This window comes from Suncus etruscus, chromosome 6 (assembly GCF_024139225.1).
Source record: "Suncus etruscus isolate mSunEtr1 chromosome 6, mSunEtr1.pri.cur, whole genome shotgun sequence".
Classification (NCBI taxonomy): Eukaryota; Metazoa; Chordata; class Mammalia; order Eulipotyphla; family Soricidae; genus Suncus; species Suncus etruscus.
In genome coordinates, this window is record NC_064853.1 from 90,270,566 (window position 1) to 90,286,473 (window position 15,908).

The window sequence follows — 15,908 nt, forward strand, 5'->3', positions numbered from 1 at the left end:
CCTTAGCGCAGTCTCATACATTAGTCAAGTCAGAAAAGGTTGCCTACAAATAATTCTTATAAAGTCACAGAATGTTTTTCTAATTTTTTTTTCAAATTGTTACTACAAATTTCTGAGTCCGGAGTCTTTATCTTTCATGTGATACCATTAGCAACCTTACCAGTTACTTTGAATTATTTTGAGTCCAATAAAACTAGACCCTGACCTATAACCCACGCAAATATCAAGATCACTAGCTACAGTGATTTTCTCACACACTACCAGGAGGAAACTTTCCTGGCATCACAAAAAAAGCCTTTGGGGATGGGGTAATGAGTATATATGGAGCCAGGGGTTGATCCCATGATGGTATGCTTCAAGGATGGAGAAACCCTGAATCTCTTAGGCCACGAGAATTCCCTCTCTTCCCCAATGCTTACTGTGCCTATGCAAAAAAAAAAAAGTGGGGAGAATGCCAAACCCTGCCACTTCAGCACCCATACTTTTTCTTATGTTGTTTTGATTTATTATTTTTTGACTTTATTTTCCTTCTCTTTTTTCTCCCACTTTTCTCTTTCTTTTTCACTCTTGTGGTTATTATTTAGAGATTTATTTTTATTTTTATTTGCGGGGTTTATTTTTTTCTTTTTTCTTCCATTTTTCTTTTCTTTCTTTTTTTTCTCTCTCTCTTCTTTCTTTTTTTGGTAGTTGTCACTAAATTTTTTTCTCCCTTTTTTCTTATCCTTTTTATCTCCAATGACGGTGGAATGGATGCTCAATCTACAACAAGCTGTAAAGTGGAGACCAGTTCCACTAGCATTCTGGGGGGTAAAGGAGGGAGATATGGGATGCATACTAGAAAAAGGAGCGGAGGGAGGACAGCACTGGTGGTGGGAATGCCCCTCATTCATTGTCACTATGTACCATAAATGATTCAGTGAAAATTTTGTAATGCACTTTGGTCACAATAAAAATTAAAAAAATAAAGAATCCAATAAAACTATGATGAAATGTGTCACTTCTGCCTCTGCTGTATGTAGCTACCTTGTTTCAAGTATGTTTTTGTATTCTTTGCTAAATCCATATGCGTGCACACTCAGCAGAGACATAAGGGGGTCTACTAATCAATCTATAGTTTACCTACAATGACATAGCATCCTTCCTATATTGCTGTTTTTCTGTGTCTCTACTTCCTTAGTATACTATCCTTAGATGAATGCATATGTCTCTTACATCTCTTACTCTCTTCTATTCTCTAATTTCTCTTTACCTGTAATGAACTTCCACTTCTCATTCCCTTCAAGGGGGAAAGGGGACCTAGGAGGAAAAAGTATCCACATATTATCCACATAGAATCTCTCACCATTGTGCTGTAGCTGTCCTTCTAATCTTCCAATGTACAGCCCTCCAGGATTAGCTGTTCTCAGCTTTGTATCTCCAGAATACAGAGTATTTATTAAAAATATGTATACGTGTTTATTAGAAATTTAATTTGAAACAACAGATATATACAATATATAAATGTGCTATCTAGATACCCAAGATCTGTCTTTTATGCCTGTCCTCTTTTGTCACCGCATATTCACTTATTAACCTGGAAAATTGTTTAGAAATACAGTTAACATTAAATATCACACCAGTAAAAAAAATTAAGCAAAAAATTGTGGGGAAAAGTGATTTCTTACTGTATCTACCTTGACAAGCTAATTTTGTCCAATTGGTTTTTCAAAATGGAAAGCAAAATATGATCCCCTTTCTTCCTTCCCCTCTTCCTCTAGTTCTCCATATAAAAGCTAGAGTTATAAACCTCTTAATGTAAAAAGATATTTATCACAGCAGAATATGAATTTAAATACACCTGTGATTATAAAAGGCCCAATAATCTGCTGTGGGAGTGATATTTGAGAAAGGACATCTTGCTCTTTGGCACTTTACTACTGTGACTATCTCCACTTAAAGCAAGAACTAATCAAACAAACCCCAGTCCAATTTTGATTACACATGCTTCAAGTTTATATTTTATGTCACTGCTATATATAATAAATGTTGCTCTTGATGAGCACTTCTTTTTCTTTAAAAGAAGGAACTTTCTCCTAGTTTCATGACCAACCCCTTCAATTTAAGATGTTCAAGATACAAGAAGCTAGAGGTTATTTTGGTGTTAAAATTAAAAATGAAGAAAATGAGATCTGAGAGAGAGACAGTGTAAGACAGGGGGGAGAGGAGAGGAGAGGAGAGGAGAGGAGAGGAGAGGAGAGGAGAGGAGAGGAGAGGAGAGGAGAGGAGAGGAGAGGAGAGGAGAGGAGAACAGCTTGTCTTGTATGTAGCTGAGCAGGTTCTGACAGGAGTCCCCGAGCTCTGCCAGGAGTATTCCCTGAGCAGTGAGCTAAATGTAAGTCATAAATCACAAAACCTAGTGTGGGCCAAAAAACAAAATAATAATAATAATAATTAGAAAAATGAGTATGATACCCTAATGATAAATGATTCACAATGTGAGATTCTTCAACTAATGGCCACTGTCTGACATGGGGCTTCTCAATCCCTCCACAGATGTTAGGATTCTTAACAAGCAAACTTTAATATATCATATTTTATTTACCAGTATATCTTTGTCATTGCTTTTCAGTAGCAACCTTTTTCCTATTAAAAGCCATTCTCTCAGTTAAAGGTTAATACAAATCAGTCACTGATTAGCATTTTTCTAAAGTGTCAGTTTTTCATGGATTTTTCACAAAATTCACAGGCATGCACTTTATTCTAGATGGATCTTTGGTTCACAGTGAAGGGTAAATAGATCTCAAATGAAGTTATTGCTAAGGAATGCAAAAACCTACCAGCAATTAGTTTGAGTTCAAGAAGACTCCAGCAAATGAGCCATATTTAAATAGTAACGAATTGAAAATTGAAATGAAACAAATCCACATTATTGCAAAGTTAGAATCAGACTTTCAGTAAATAATATACTTCAACAATTTTGCCTATACGACGCTATTAAGACTTAAACCAGAAACCATTTCCAGCCCCTTTACCACTATATGAATGGCAACGGATTATTTACCAATGAATTTTCTGGATCTGTTCGCCTCAGTCTCTAAAATGAGGCTACAATCAGGTGCTGCACTTAAGGTCTCAAGTCAGTAAAATGGAAAAGCAAACCGGCTTACAATTAACTTGAAAAGTGATTACCCAAAAGCATATTGTCTTTAGTTTACAAGGCTATACACTCTTATAGGCACTTAATTTTGAAAAACTAGAGAGATCAACTAAAGGAATTAAAAGAGAAAGAAATTAAGTATATATGCCTTTATATGTAAATATATACATACATACATACATACATACATACATACATACATACATGCATACATCAGATGTAGGCAAGAAAGTTATTCGTGTTTCCAAACAACTATATAACGACGAACTAGGACAAGGACGTAAAAGACAAGAAATCTACCAGAGCACCCATTTTACTGTGTCAGTAGTACCTGAGACACAGTTAGTAAAAGTAGCTATGTAATTTTAAGAGGGTGGGTGTTGTGTGCAAGGGTACATCTCACACTGGCAATGACATTTTAGAAAACCTCAGTAAATATGAGAATGAACTATTGATCGTCCATTCATTCATATATTATCCCATATTAGAGATCAGACCATAGAAACTCCATCTATTTTCTTTTTGTTTTAATTTAATGACATCTTTATTTAAACACCGTGAATTATAAACATGACTCTAGTTGGATTTCATTCACAAAAAGAACAGCCCTCCCTTGCACTAATGCAACATTCCCATCACCAATGTCCCCCATCTCCCTCCTCCCATAACCCCTGCCTATATCTGTGCCAAGCATTCTACTTCTCTCACTCATTAACATTATCATGATAATTATATTAGCGTAGTTATTTCCCTAATTGCACCACAACTCCGTTAAATTAGCGTAGTTATTCTCCTAATTGCACCACAACTCTTTGTGGTGAGCTATGAGTGAGAATTTTCTGGTTCCAGTTCCGGAAATCCCGCTCAAACCTCTGGGCTTCCGTCGTCTCGTTTAAAACATCGCGAGAACGTCGCGAGACTCGGACGCGCAACAGCTGCTGCTGCGAGAAGACCCGAGAACACTTCCGGGAGGCAGCTCGGAGAGGAAAGACGTGCCTTGGGCCCTTCCGGTGTCTCCCGGCGGCTCCGCCTTAGCCTCGGGCCCGCGGGGCTGGAGCGCTGAGTCCTGGGAGAGAGGCGCTAGGCTGGCTGGCTGGCTGGCGTCCCAGGCGGGGCCTCTGGGGCCGCTAGGCTCTCGCCATGGACCGAGATCTCCTCCGGCAGTCTCTGAACTACCACGGGCCGTCTTTGCTCGCTCTGCTCCGCAGCGAACAGCAGGACAACCCGCACTTCCGGAGCCTCCTGGGCTCGTTGGAGCCGGCGCGCGGCCCGCCGCTGGAGCAGCAACAGGGCAGGTAACTTGGGCTGCGACCCCCCCGGGCATGAAAAATGGGCGCAGGAGCTATCGGGTGGGTGAGGATCGCAGAGAGGCTGCAGTCCAGATTTTAGTGAGTATGGGGGCTTAAATGCAGTTATCTTTCTTGATAACTTTCTGGAATCATTTTTTTTGAATACAACTTAAATGACTGCGGCTTTCACTTTAGGGGTGATGGGGACACCAGCCATTGCCTAGGGTTTGTCTATTCCTGGTTTTGCACCCAGGATTTACTCCAGGCGGTGCATTGTGTGTGGGGGAGGCATATGGGATGCTGGGGGATCGAACCTGGATGGGTCCACAGCATGCACCAAGAGCCCCACCTGGTTAAAACTCACTTGCAAGGATTTGTAAGGCCCCCATGGAGTGTTGAAAACTGACAGCAAGAATTTTGGCTGTATTCTAAAGACACGAATGAACCAAAAGAAAAAAAAAATTTTTTTATCAATTTTGTTTCTTTTTAAAGAAAGGATAAGAGAGCTGACAACACTGAAATCCAGACATTTATTTCCAAGAAAGCAGACCTGCTCTTTGCTCTTTCCTGGAAATCAGATACGCCTGCAGTTTCTGAAATTAGTGAAGATTGTGAAGGTGAGTTTGGCCTTGAACATTCTTTAGAAGTGGTTTGGCTTAACATTTCTGTCGAAGCAGTAATTTTGTTCATTTTGTTTTTTTCCAGATCATTATGCAGTCATGCCACCTTTAGAGCAGTTCATGGAGATACCGAGTATGGATCGGAGAGAATTGTTTTTTCGAGATATTGAGCGTGGTGATATCGTAATTGGAAGGATCACTTCCATTCGGGAATTTGGGTTTTTCATGGTGTTGATTTGCTTAGGCAGTGGCATTGTGAGAGACATATCCCACTTAGAAATCACAGTAAGTTTTTTAATTGCACTGGTATCTCAATGCAAGAATTTTCTTTGCACCCAGTTGTGGTTAAATATACAATAAGAGGTTAAAAAATGAGATGTAAACGTATGGTTTAAAAGAATTATTAAAGATTAGGGGTTATATAGATTCCTCCTACATTTCTTTTTTTTGGTTTTTGGGCCACACCCGGTGACACTCAGGGGTCACTCCTGACTGTGCTCGAAAAATCGTTCCAGGCTTGGGGAACCATATGGGATGCTGGGGATCAAACCTAGATCCATCCTGGATCAGCTGTGTGAAAGGCAAACGCCCTACCACTGCGCTATCGCTCCTGCACCTCATCCTACTTTTCTAATTTGGTGTGGGGGGTGGGCTTTTTTAAGTGCTCAGAAATCAGCAGATACACTTTAATTGATATTCTAAGCTTTTCTTTAGTCAGTGTGTTCTTGATTATTTAATACTTAGTATTAAAAGACTTGTATCATGCCATTATATTTGGTATTAAGTAATGTGTAGTATGGTCAATATAGAATCTAGTTAGTTCTATTTATGAACATGAAGCATATAATAAAATACTTTGCCCAAGATAGAAAGTTCTGTATGTGAAATACAATGTATCAACAAAAAAAGGTTTGATATTTGTTGCATATCAAGGCAGATAGACTAAAAAGGAGGAAAACTAAAAGATAAATAAATTGGCTAACAAGCATAAGTTTTGGAAAATTCTCCTTTCATATTTATTATTACTCATTCTCTGAACAAAATTTAGTCTTTTTTAACAAGTACGAAATGTTTTGTTTTCTATCCCATAATTTCATTTGGTTCCTAAAATGAATTGCAAATTCTATGAGATTGCAGTTTTTGAACTGAACTAGAAAACTTAATTTATTGAACTTTAGGCCCAGAATTGATCTCTAAAATCCTTTTTTTTTACCTTTAAAGGATAATAGTTGCTTTTTAGGTTTGGTTGGTATTGGGGCCACACCCTTAGGTGCTCTGGGCTTACATTTCACTCTGCTTAAGTCTGGCTCCTAACTACATGTGGGAGTTGAACTGGGGTCTGCCTGCTGCATACAGATCAAACACCATAACTCCTTTACTATCTCTCCAACCCACAAGTTGTGTTTTTAATGTTTATGTTAACTCTTAGGTGCTCACACTGGGCAAATAGGATAAAAGACAGCATTTTTCATCATAAGTTGGAATTTCTTGTGTTCTATTTATTGAATAGCCAGTGCCTGGAATCAAACTGGGGTTTGGCCAAATGCAGGCAAGCCTCATAATCCCTATACTGTCTCCCATGTCCAAACTTCTTTTGTTTTAAAGTGCTTCTCTTTACAGGCTCTCTGTCCATTAAGAGATGTGCCTTCTCACAGTAAACATGGGGATCCTTTATCATATTATCAGACTGGTGACATCATTCGAGGTGATTAACTTTATGTATATTATGTAAAAGTAATGGTTGTCCTTTTTTATTAATTCAAAAACTAAAAATTAATAATATTTAGAAGACTTATTTGCATTTTCTTGTTAATTAGTTTTACTTTTTCTTTCAGCTGGAATCAAGGATATTGACAGATACCATGAAAAGCTTACAGTGTCTCTGTATAATTCATCTCTCCCACCCCACCTATCCTCTACCAAATTAGGTGTTATTAGTTCTGAGGAACTTCCTTTGCACTACAGGTAATGTGTTTACAACCTTTCAATAGTGAGAAAATATGTTGGGCACTATAAAAAAAGATTTTGCCAATATTTGCCGCAGACAAGTTTGACTTTTATGTTATTTTGAAATATATTTTGAAACCTTTAAATTAACCTTCTAGGGCCAGCAAGATAGCATGGAGGTAAAGCATTTGCCTTCCGTGCAGAAGGATGGTGGTTTGAATCCCGGCATCCTATGTGGTCCCCCAAGCCTGCCAGGGGCGATTTCTGAGCGTAGAGCCAAGAGTAACCCCTGAGCACTGCCGGCTGTGACCCAAAAACCAAAAAGAAAAAAAAAATCTTCTAATTAAGGTTTAATTTAATTAACCCTTAATTTCTTGAGATTTGGGAAAGGGAACAGTCATAATGGTGCCACATGTTTGATTGTAAAATATGGTATAAGTATTTAAACCCCAGAATAATAATGTTAATTCAGTATGAGAAATGAAAAACTCTTATCATGGTCATAATTTTTATGTATTGTTTTGTTTTAAGGAGAAGTATGGAGTTAAATAGCAATTCTTTGGAGTCCTATGAAAATATGATGGAGAATTCCTTAGGATTTGTTAACCCAGGAGTAGTTGAATTTCTTCTGGATAAACTAGGAATAGATGAATCTAATCCACCATCTTTAATGAGAGGCCTGCAAAGGTATAGTAAATCAATATTCTCTTAGGTAATTGTGTAAATGGTGCTGGGTTCAAAAGCTACATAAATGGACTTATTTGACCTTACTACATTTGAGACACCTATGTGCCAAAGATTGAATATGAAATAATCTGGAATGTGAAGTTTTTGTTAGTGACTGAAATCGTGTACCATGTGACCAAGTAGAGAAACATGCAAAGAGGCTGGCAGGATAGGACAGGAAGTAGAACTCTTGCCTGTATTCAGTTTCTGGCATCTCAGGAGTCTACCAATCAGGTCCATAATCCCTGTGTGCAGAGCCAAGAATAAGCCCTAAAAGCATGGCTGAGTGTGGCCTAAACACAAAAACCTTAGAAAGATGCAGAAATAAAGAATCTTGTATATATGCTAAAGGAAAATACTGTTTTATATGGTCAACAGACCATAATTGCTTGATTGAGATTCATTCTGTTCTGTTTTTGTCACTGAAAATCATTACATAAAAAGTATTTAATTTTTGAATTTTTCTTAATAGCAAAAATTTCTCCGAAGATGATTTTGCTTCTGCATTAAGGAAGAAGCAGTCTGCATCTTGGGCTTTAAAATGGTATGAAGACTGTTAATCACATTTTTAGTTTATAAGATTTAATAGTATTCTTATGTTATTAAGACCAACTTTGTGTATAAATAAATGCCTTTTTGATCATTAAGTTTTTAGTAGTTGTAAACGGTGTTATTTATAAACTGAGAAAGTTTAAATTTTGGTCTTTTCTTTCTAAAGGAGTAACTGCTATAAGAATTTTATAAAATTCACTATGGAACTATTATAAACTAAATATTTCTCAAATTTATTTAATATGTTAATATTTCATATTGTCCTATAAACACTTAACACTAAAAATGTCTTTTTAGTGTGAAAATTGGAGTTGATTATTTTAAGGTGGGACGCCATGTGGATGCCATGAATGAATACAATAAAGCTCTGGAAATAGATAAACAAAATGTGGAAGCTTTGGTAGCTCGTGGAGCACTGTGAGTGAATCATGTTTTAAGGAATTATTACAAAGTAAATAGTATAAGATTTATGGATAACACAAAATAAATTATTCTATTTTCATATCTCTAGGTATGCGACAAAAGGAAGTCTGAACAAAGCAATAGAAGATTTTGAGCTTGCACTGGAAACTTGTCCAACTCACAGAAATGCAAGAAAATATCTCTGCCAGACACTTGTAGAAAGAGGCGGGCAGTAAGTGTTTGATTTTATTTAATAGTGAAGCTTTTAATACTCAAGCAACTACCGTAAAACTTTTAGTACATGTACTTCATTCTAGACATTCCATTTCAGTTTTGGTTGAAAATAAAGTCCCCTTTAAACTTGAAATAAGGTACCTGCCTTGTTTGTTGCCAACCTTGATTCTCTTTTCATTACTGCTTATACTGTATATTCCCTGCTACCACCAAATGTGATTCCTGAGCACAGATCAAGGAGTGATGTCTTAAGCACCAACAAATGCAATCTAGAACAAACATGAATAATAGGCTTTCTAATCTTTTTTTCTGACTTATTACTAAGATTCTCTTTTATTAGGGATAGTATCATGTTCATTAACTTGTATATCCAGTCTCACCACATAGATATATAAACTTAGTGATACAGGAGAGTAGGTATTTTTTTTTCCTGGACATATACTAGATGTGGATGTTTAAATAGAGAATTTAATTTTCTAATATATTGAGAGATATATTTTGAATAAAATTTTGCCATTCAGTTGATTATATGTCCAGTAAAATCCACAAATTTGGGTTAAATGAAGAAGTAAGTCATTAATAACAAGGTATATACTATACTAACATGCTCAGATAATGCTTAGCATAGTACACATTCCATTAGACATGTCTTTTTATAGATATTATTTTCAAAAAACAATGTTAATGAGGCCAGAGCATAGCACAGTGGTAGGGCTTTTGCCTTCCACAGACTGATCCAGGACAGACTTTGGTTCAATCCCCAGCATCCCATATGTCCCCCAAGCTAGGAGCAATTTCTGACCGATAGCCAGGAGTAACCACTGTCACTGGGTGTAGCCCAAACCCTCCCCCCAAAAAAAAACCCTTAATGTTAATAAAAACAAAAAAGAAATTGGCAATTTTAAAAATTTTATGTAGAGTCATCTCTTCTGCATCATGAATTTGCCTGGTTCCAATTTGTGTGATCATTCCAAGAATTCTGAGTTAATGAGATTTTGCAGTGTTTTCATTTTTGTTTGTTTTATGATGATATCTGGTGGTGCTCAGGGCTTCTCAATTTACTCCTGCTGAGTTTACTCCTGGAATCACTTGGGTCCCATTGTGGTGCTGGGATAAAACCTAGGTTGGCCACAGGCAAGGCAAGCACCCTACTTGCTGAACCCGCAGTGTTTGTTTTAAAGTCAGGCACCTCTACAAGGACCCCATTAATGGTGAAATGTATTACTTTCTCACTATGTGCATACCAAAACCTAGTTAGATGATTGTCCATGAATTGATGTATTTTGTTTTAGGACCACACCTACGTGTACTTGAAGCTCTGCACTCTCTAGTCCCCAACTTCTACCTGACAATCACCAGTCTAGTCTTTGCATCTATGAATGTATTGAGTTTATTTCTTTTTTCAGCTCAATAACACTAACAAGCTTGTGACTTAGGTATTGTTCAATTTGATAAGTAATTTGCTAAGCATGTATTTTTCCTTTAGGTTTTCTCATATAAGCTTTTGACCTGTATTGATATTTGAGGATCTTTTATTTTTCAAAAAAAGCTAAGTCTTCTTTTTAAATTTAAGGCTAGAAGAAGAAGAAAAATTTTTAAATGCTGAAAGTTACTATAAGAAAGCTTTGGCATTGGATGAATCTTTTAAAGATGCAGAGGATGCTTTGCAGAAGCTTCATAAATACATGCAGGTGATTCTTTATTTCCTCTTAGAAAGTTATTGGTTTGAAATGAATGCCAAAACTTATCAAGGGAAAATCATTTGGCATTAAATCATTAAGGCATTGAAAAAATTGTTTTAGATTTTCCTAACTGGTTTTGACATGCCTTTTTAATGTTTCTTATTTTATATGTTAATTATATAAACATATAGTTCTGTGACAAGATTCCTACTGCCTTAATTTGGAATGTGATTTAAAAACTGTATCTGGAGTAAGCTTTCCTGACCATTACCAGATTCCCTGTTGTTACTGTATTTGAGCTAATTGTGAAGTTCTTTTTGAGAAGTATGTTTCACTGTCTTTTCCCGTAATACTGATGATGATGTTTTCTCATGCATTTTCTTCTGAATTGGACCGTTGCTGCTGTGTCTGTGACATCTGGTGCTGCTCTTCCCCATCCACAAACTGGAAAATGATTGCTTATGTAATCATGCATTCAACTGGGCTGTGCTATTTTTTAAAATGGTTTGTATTTGAATATGGTGACATTCCCTCTACCCCCAATTCACCTTCCTGGAATTTCTGTGTTTAAATTTTATAAAATTCCTGTGCTGTTTAAATTTTTCCATTTTTAAAATAATTTTTTATATCTTTTGATTTTCCTTTGCACTCTGGGTCATGGGTACCAACCAATGCAATGATGTCTCCTTTTTTTTAATGGAATACTAACTGCAATATGGTCGTCAATACTGTTCTGGGTATTCCAATGATTAATGCCAAAACACCTGTATGGTTCATTTTTATATGTTAAAAAATACTAATTGATAACTTGGTGATTTGGGTGTGTGACCTTTGCTTTCTGGTTGTGGGGTGGCTTTTGAAAACTGGATTTTACTTGTTATTATTTTTAACGTGTGGTTTTTTCTGATATCTGGGTTCTAAAAGAAATCTTTGGAATTAAGAGAAAAACAAGCTGAAAAGGAAGAGAAACAGAAAACAAAGAAAATAGAAACAAGTGCAGAAAAGTTGCGTAAGCTCTTAAAAGAGGAGAAAAGGTAAACTATAATATTCAGTGTTTTTTAACTTAAAACAACTATGAAGTTGAAGCAAAGGTACCAGATGGAAGTAAGTAAAGGAAAAAAACCTCAAGTATGACTGGTAAAGAATTTTAACATAATAAAGTATATAAGTATAATAATTTCTATGCCAAAAATGATTGCTTGAAATTAAGTAGGTCAACCTTAAGACTAGAAATCTGCAGAAAAGAATTTGCCTTAGAAATAAAAGTCTCAGAACATTAGATCTGCCTGGGAAGGAGAGTTTAATTTGTCACAAATTGTGGCATAGTACTGGCATCCGTGAATAGAATGTAAGAGATGCCAGGCATCTTATGGTGCATAGAATAACCACATTTTCCACTCCTTTATCCCTCAAAATATTGCTCAGTTCATAATGTTAGTAGTGCTGAGATTAAAAATAAAAAAATATAGAGAAAGAAAATGAGAGGAAACTTTGACTCTTTGTGTTCAGAGTATCTTGAGATTTTAAAATAATGTTGGAGAACAATATTTTGGTTAGAACTGATGAATTTGCCTACTGCTAAAATCTTGTAGTAACTAGGATTATTATTGCTTATCTAAGCCCTGACTTTTTAGGATCAGAATAATGTGGAAGTCACCCAAAAAGGGGGGGATAGGGTGGCAATAATAAAATGTCCCTGAATGTAGAGTGACCAAAAAAGAATGAATCCAAGTATTTCTGGCAGCACTCACCCATGTTGTATCTCTTGGAAAGAAAAAAAGGAAGTAACAAATGGAAAGGTTTTTAGAAAGCCTTGACTAGCCATAACCTTTATGAACTCTTTAAATAGAACAAAAAAGGAGTAAAATCTAACATATCTGATGAGTTCACTACAATTTTTAGGCTAAAGAAGAAAAGGAGAAAATCTTCCTCTTCAAGTGCTTCTTCCGGGAATGAATCAATTTCTTCCTCCTCATCTACTTCCTCTTCTGATCACAAAAGGCATAAGAAACATAGGAGCCGTTCAGATTCGACTCGCAGCTCCAAGAAGCGTTCAGCTAAGGCATTCTCAAATCAGATAGATCAGGATAGGAAAGATGATTCCTTCCCTGTTCCAGCCAATACTTCAGCATCTTTCCTTACTCAAAAGCATGAAGTGGAAAAACTACTGGAAAAACAGGATAGGTTGCCATATCAAAAAAAACAGGTAAAAGAGAAAGATAGATGTTCTCTATCTTCATCTTCAGTTGAAATTCCGGATGACACTGGAGGTAGGTCTGAAGATCCAAGAGATTTTTATGATAGTTATAAAAGTCAGGCAGATAATAGCAAAAGTGAAAAGTCACATAAAGCAGAAAGACATTTTTCTTACAGAAGAGATTCCTCAGATTCCTGCTATAGGAATTCAGAGGAAAAGGTGAAAATATATGGTTACAAAAGATTTGAAAAAGATTCAGAAGGAAGAAAAGAGCATTATAAGAGGTGGGAGCCAGGCTCTGTGAGGTATTCTGCTACCCCAGCAAGCTCGGACTACTCATGGAAGTCCGTTGAAAAATATAAAAAATCTAATTACCCTGGATCACGGGATTTCAGTAGACATGAACAGAGATCTCAATTAAGTAAAAATCAAGGAGAGTATGAAAAAGAGGATAATTATGAGGAGGATATTAAAACGGAGTTTTCAGAAGTAAATAGTACAGAACAGTCAGAAAGTGGAATAAAAAAAAATTTACCTCAGAATTTACTCAATATATTTAACCAAATAGCTGCATTTGAGAGAGAAAAAGGAAATAAACCAAAAAATTAATGTCAGAATTAGTATTGTACTAAAGATTGTAATTAAAAGTTTTGAAATCTTTTAGGCTTAACCTAAAGCAAAAATATCTGCTGCTGCTTATAATTAGTTGTAGTTTGCAAATAAGGCTTTGTAACATTCAGTACATTATTGTAGAACCCTTCCACATGATTTTGTTTTCATGTATGTATGTCTAATATTTCTTATGTTGACAAATCAAAATTTTTTCACATGAAGATAGTTCTCAAAACATTTCATTGTACATGAGAATGCCAAATCTATCAGCCATTATTTAATAGAAAATTTAAATTTGTCCTTTGAACACTTGTACTGTTTTTCATAAAAAATCATTTTGTTTTGTTAAATTAAAAGCTCATGGTATTTGAAAGTTTTTTTAAACCTGTGTGCTCCTTGTATACACTGTTAATAATTTGCTTAACTATTTTGGTGGGGGGTTTTGCATAATTTTTATTAAAATGGTAAATTATGTCATGTTTATTTGGCGTCTTTATAAGCCTCTATGTAATTTGTGTAAAGAAACTAAGCTTAACTACATTTAGGATTAAAGCCATGAAGATTTTTATTTCTTTATTTTTTACTTAGTGCTAGTAGCTTAATTAATATATTTTAAATTTATTGACAAGCTTCTTAGAGACAATTTATTTAGGCAATAAAGCAAATAGAATATCATGAGTCCAAACAGCAGTAAAAAGAGACGCATACTATTAAAACTTGGTTTTCTTCAAAGGAAAAAAGTCTTAGATAATTGCCCAGATATTGTCAATCACTAGTTGGGAAGGTACTTTTAAATAAAGTTGTCTAGAGATTTTTAGTTCATATATATGTGTTTTAGAAAGATTTCCTTCCTTTACCCAATTTTGAGGTGACTTTTGACATGTAACACCATGTATCTAAGGTTAAAGTATACAACCTAATAGTTTGACAATATATAATGAAATACTATGAATTTGCTTTATATACATCTCATAGGTGGGGAATAAATAAAACTGGAAAGTGATAAAAAAAACTTTTAGGAATTTTAAGTGTATCAAATAACTATATTATTGTGCATTGTCTCTACTACATAAGTGAAGGGGGCACCTTTTCCAGTGTCTCTCTTTTCACTTATAACCATAAACTGAGTTTATTTTTTAGATTTCACATGCGATATCATTTAGTATTTGTTTTTCTGCTTTGGAACTTAGTTCATTTTGAGTGATATCTGATAATTTATATGTGTATTGTCACAAGTAACAAATTTACCTATTTTATGACTGAATAGACAACCTGTTTTATACGAACATGTCCAAACACAGCACAATTAATGCTGGGGCGCATGGGGCGTCACTAAGCAGAGCGCTTAGTGTAAAGTACCTAGGTATATCACAGAAGAGTTGCTGAAGCAAATGCCAGGATCGGATTGTGACTTTGAAGGTTCTTCCATAACTGTCTGCTGGCAATCTCATTTCATACTCTCACCAACATTTATTGTCTTTTTTATGCCAGCCATTGAACAGCCCCAGGTTAATTAACTCATTGTGGTTTGATTTGCATTTCTCAGATAATTGATAATTGATTACTTTTTCTGTTTGACACTATGACTTTGGAAAAAAGCAGTGCATATCACTTGCCAATTCTTAATTGGATTTTTGCTACTTCCTTACACCTCCTCTCTCCTGATGTTTCTTTTCTCAGTATCTAGCTATGCCAGCAGCCTGGTTTTATTCAATACATTTTAGCAACTAGAACTGAAGAATAGTACTTGGATTATATGTCTCCTCTAATTAAAATAACACATGATATATTTGGGAGATACAGCAATGAGTCATGGATGTGAATTTAAAATAATCTTAGAATTTTTCCACTCTTACATTCTAGACACCATAAATGACAAGCCCCTAAATACAATTACAGTAACACTGGAGTGGGGAGTGGGGTGCACACAGCTGATTATCCCTCTACAATGGTGTCAGAGCAAAGCATGATTATGCTTTATTCCTTGTTTTGTCTTTCAGCACTTGCTAACTATAAAATACCAAAACTTTGGAATTCGGTGATGGGATCCTAATGAAAAAGTCATTTAAAAAAAAAAATTTTTTTTTTGCACCAAGAAATACCTTAGGATGTAGGGAACTTGCTATCATGATACCTCATATTCCAACCCAGTGCTCCTACAAATGTTAAAAAGCCTTGCTTCCTTGACCTTGTTTTAAGGATGGCTGGTAAAATTTTAAAATCCACAATATAATTTTCTAGTCTTTGGCTGAATGTTACAAATAGGTAAAAGGCAGTTAGGATGAAACCTTAAGCAGCAACCAGCCTTACCTTGCAAATTTACTCTTATCAAGAACTATTTGCCTACAATATATCTATCATAGTAAGGATATCTTCAGGGAACCTGCCATTGTTTTTTAGAATCAGGATTTTTTTTTTTTTTTTTTTTTTTTTAGTATATCCACAGCTTAAACCTACTGACTGACTTTGTGTGCCTGGGTTTACATTAGTTAGATGAGTCTGATGCTAAGA

General features: G+C 35.6%; 1 protein-coding gene across 1 annotated transcript; it reads left to right on the top strand.

Annotated features, from left to right (window-relative positions):
• Positions 1 to 4,233: 4,233 nt before the first annotated feature.
• On the top strand, positions 4,234 to 13,781 carry TTC14 (tetratricopeptide repeat domain 14). The gene is made up of 12 exons (XM_049775832.1): positions 4,234 to 4,431; positions 4,918 to 5,042; positions 5,131 to 5,330; positions 6,666 to 6,750; positions 6,881 to 7,010; positions 7,524 to 7,679; positions 8,191 to 8,262; positions 8,568 to 8,687; positions 8,782 to 8,904; positions 10,480 to 10,597; positions 11,513 to 11,622; positions 12,491 to 13,781. The coding sequence occupies exons 1-12, from the start codon at positions 4,277 to 4,279 to the stop codon at positions 13,392 to 13,394; spliced, it is 2,298 nt and encodes a 765-aa protein (XP_049631789.1). The 5' UTR covers positions 4,234 to 4,276; the 3' UTR covers positions 13,395 to 13,781.
• The last annotated feature ends 2,127 nt before the right edge of the window (positions 13,782 to 15,908 follow it).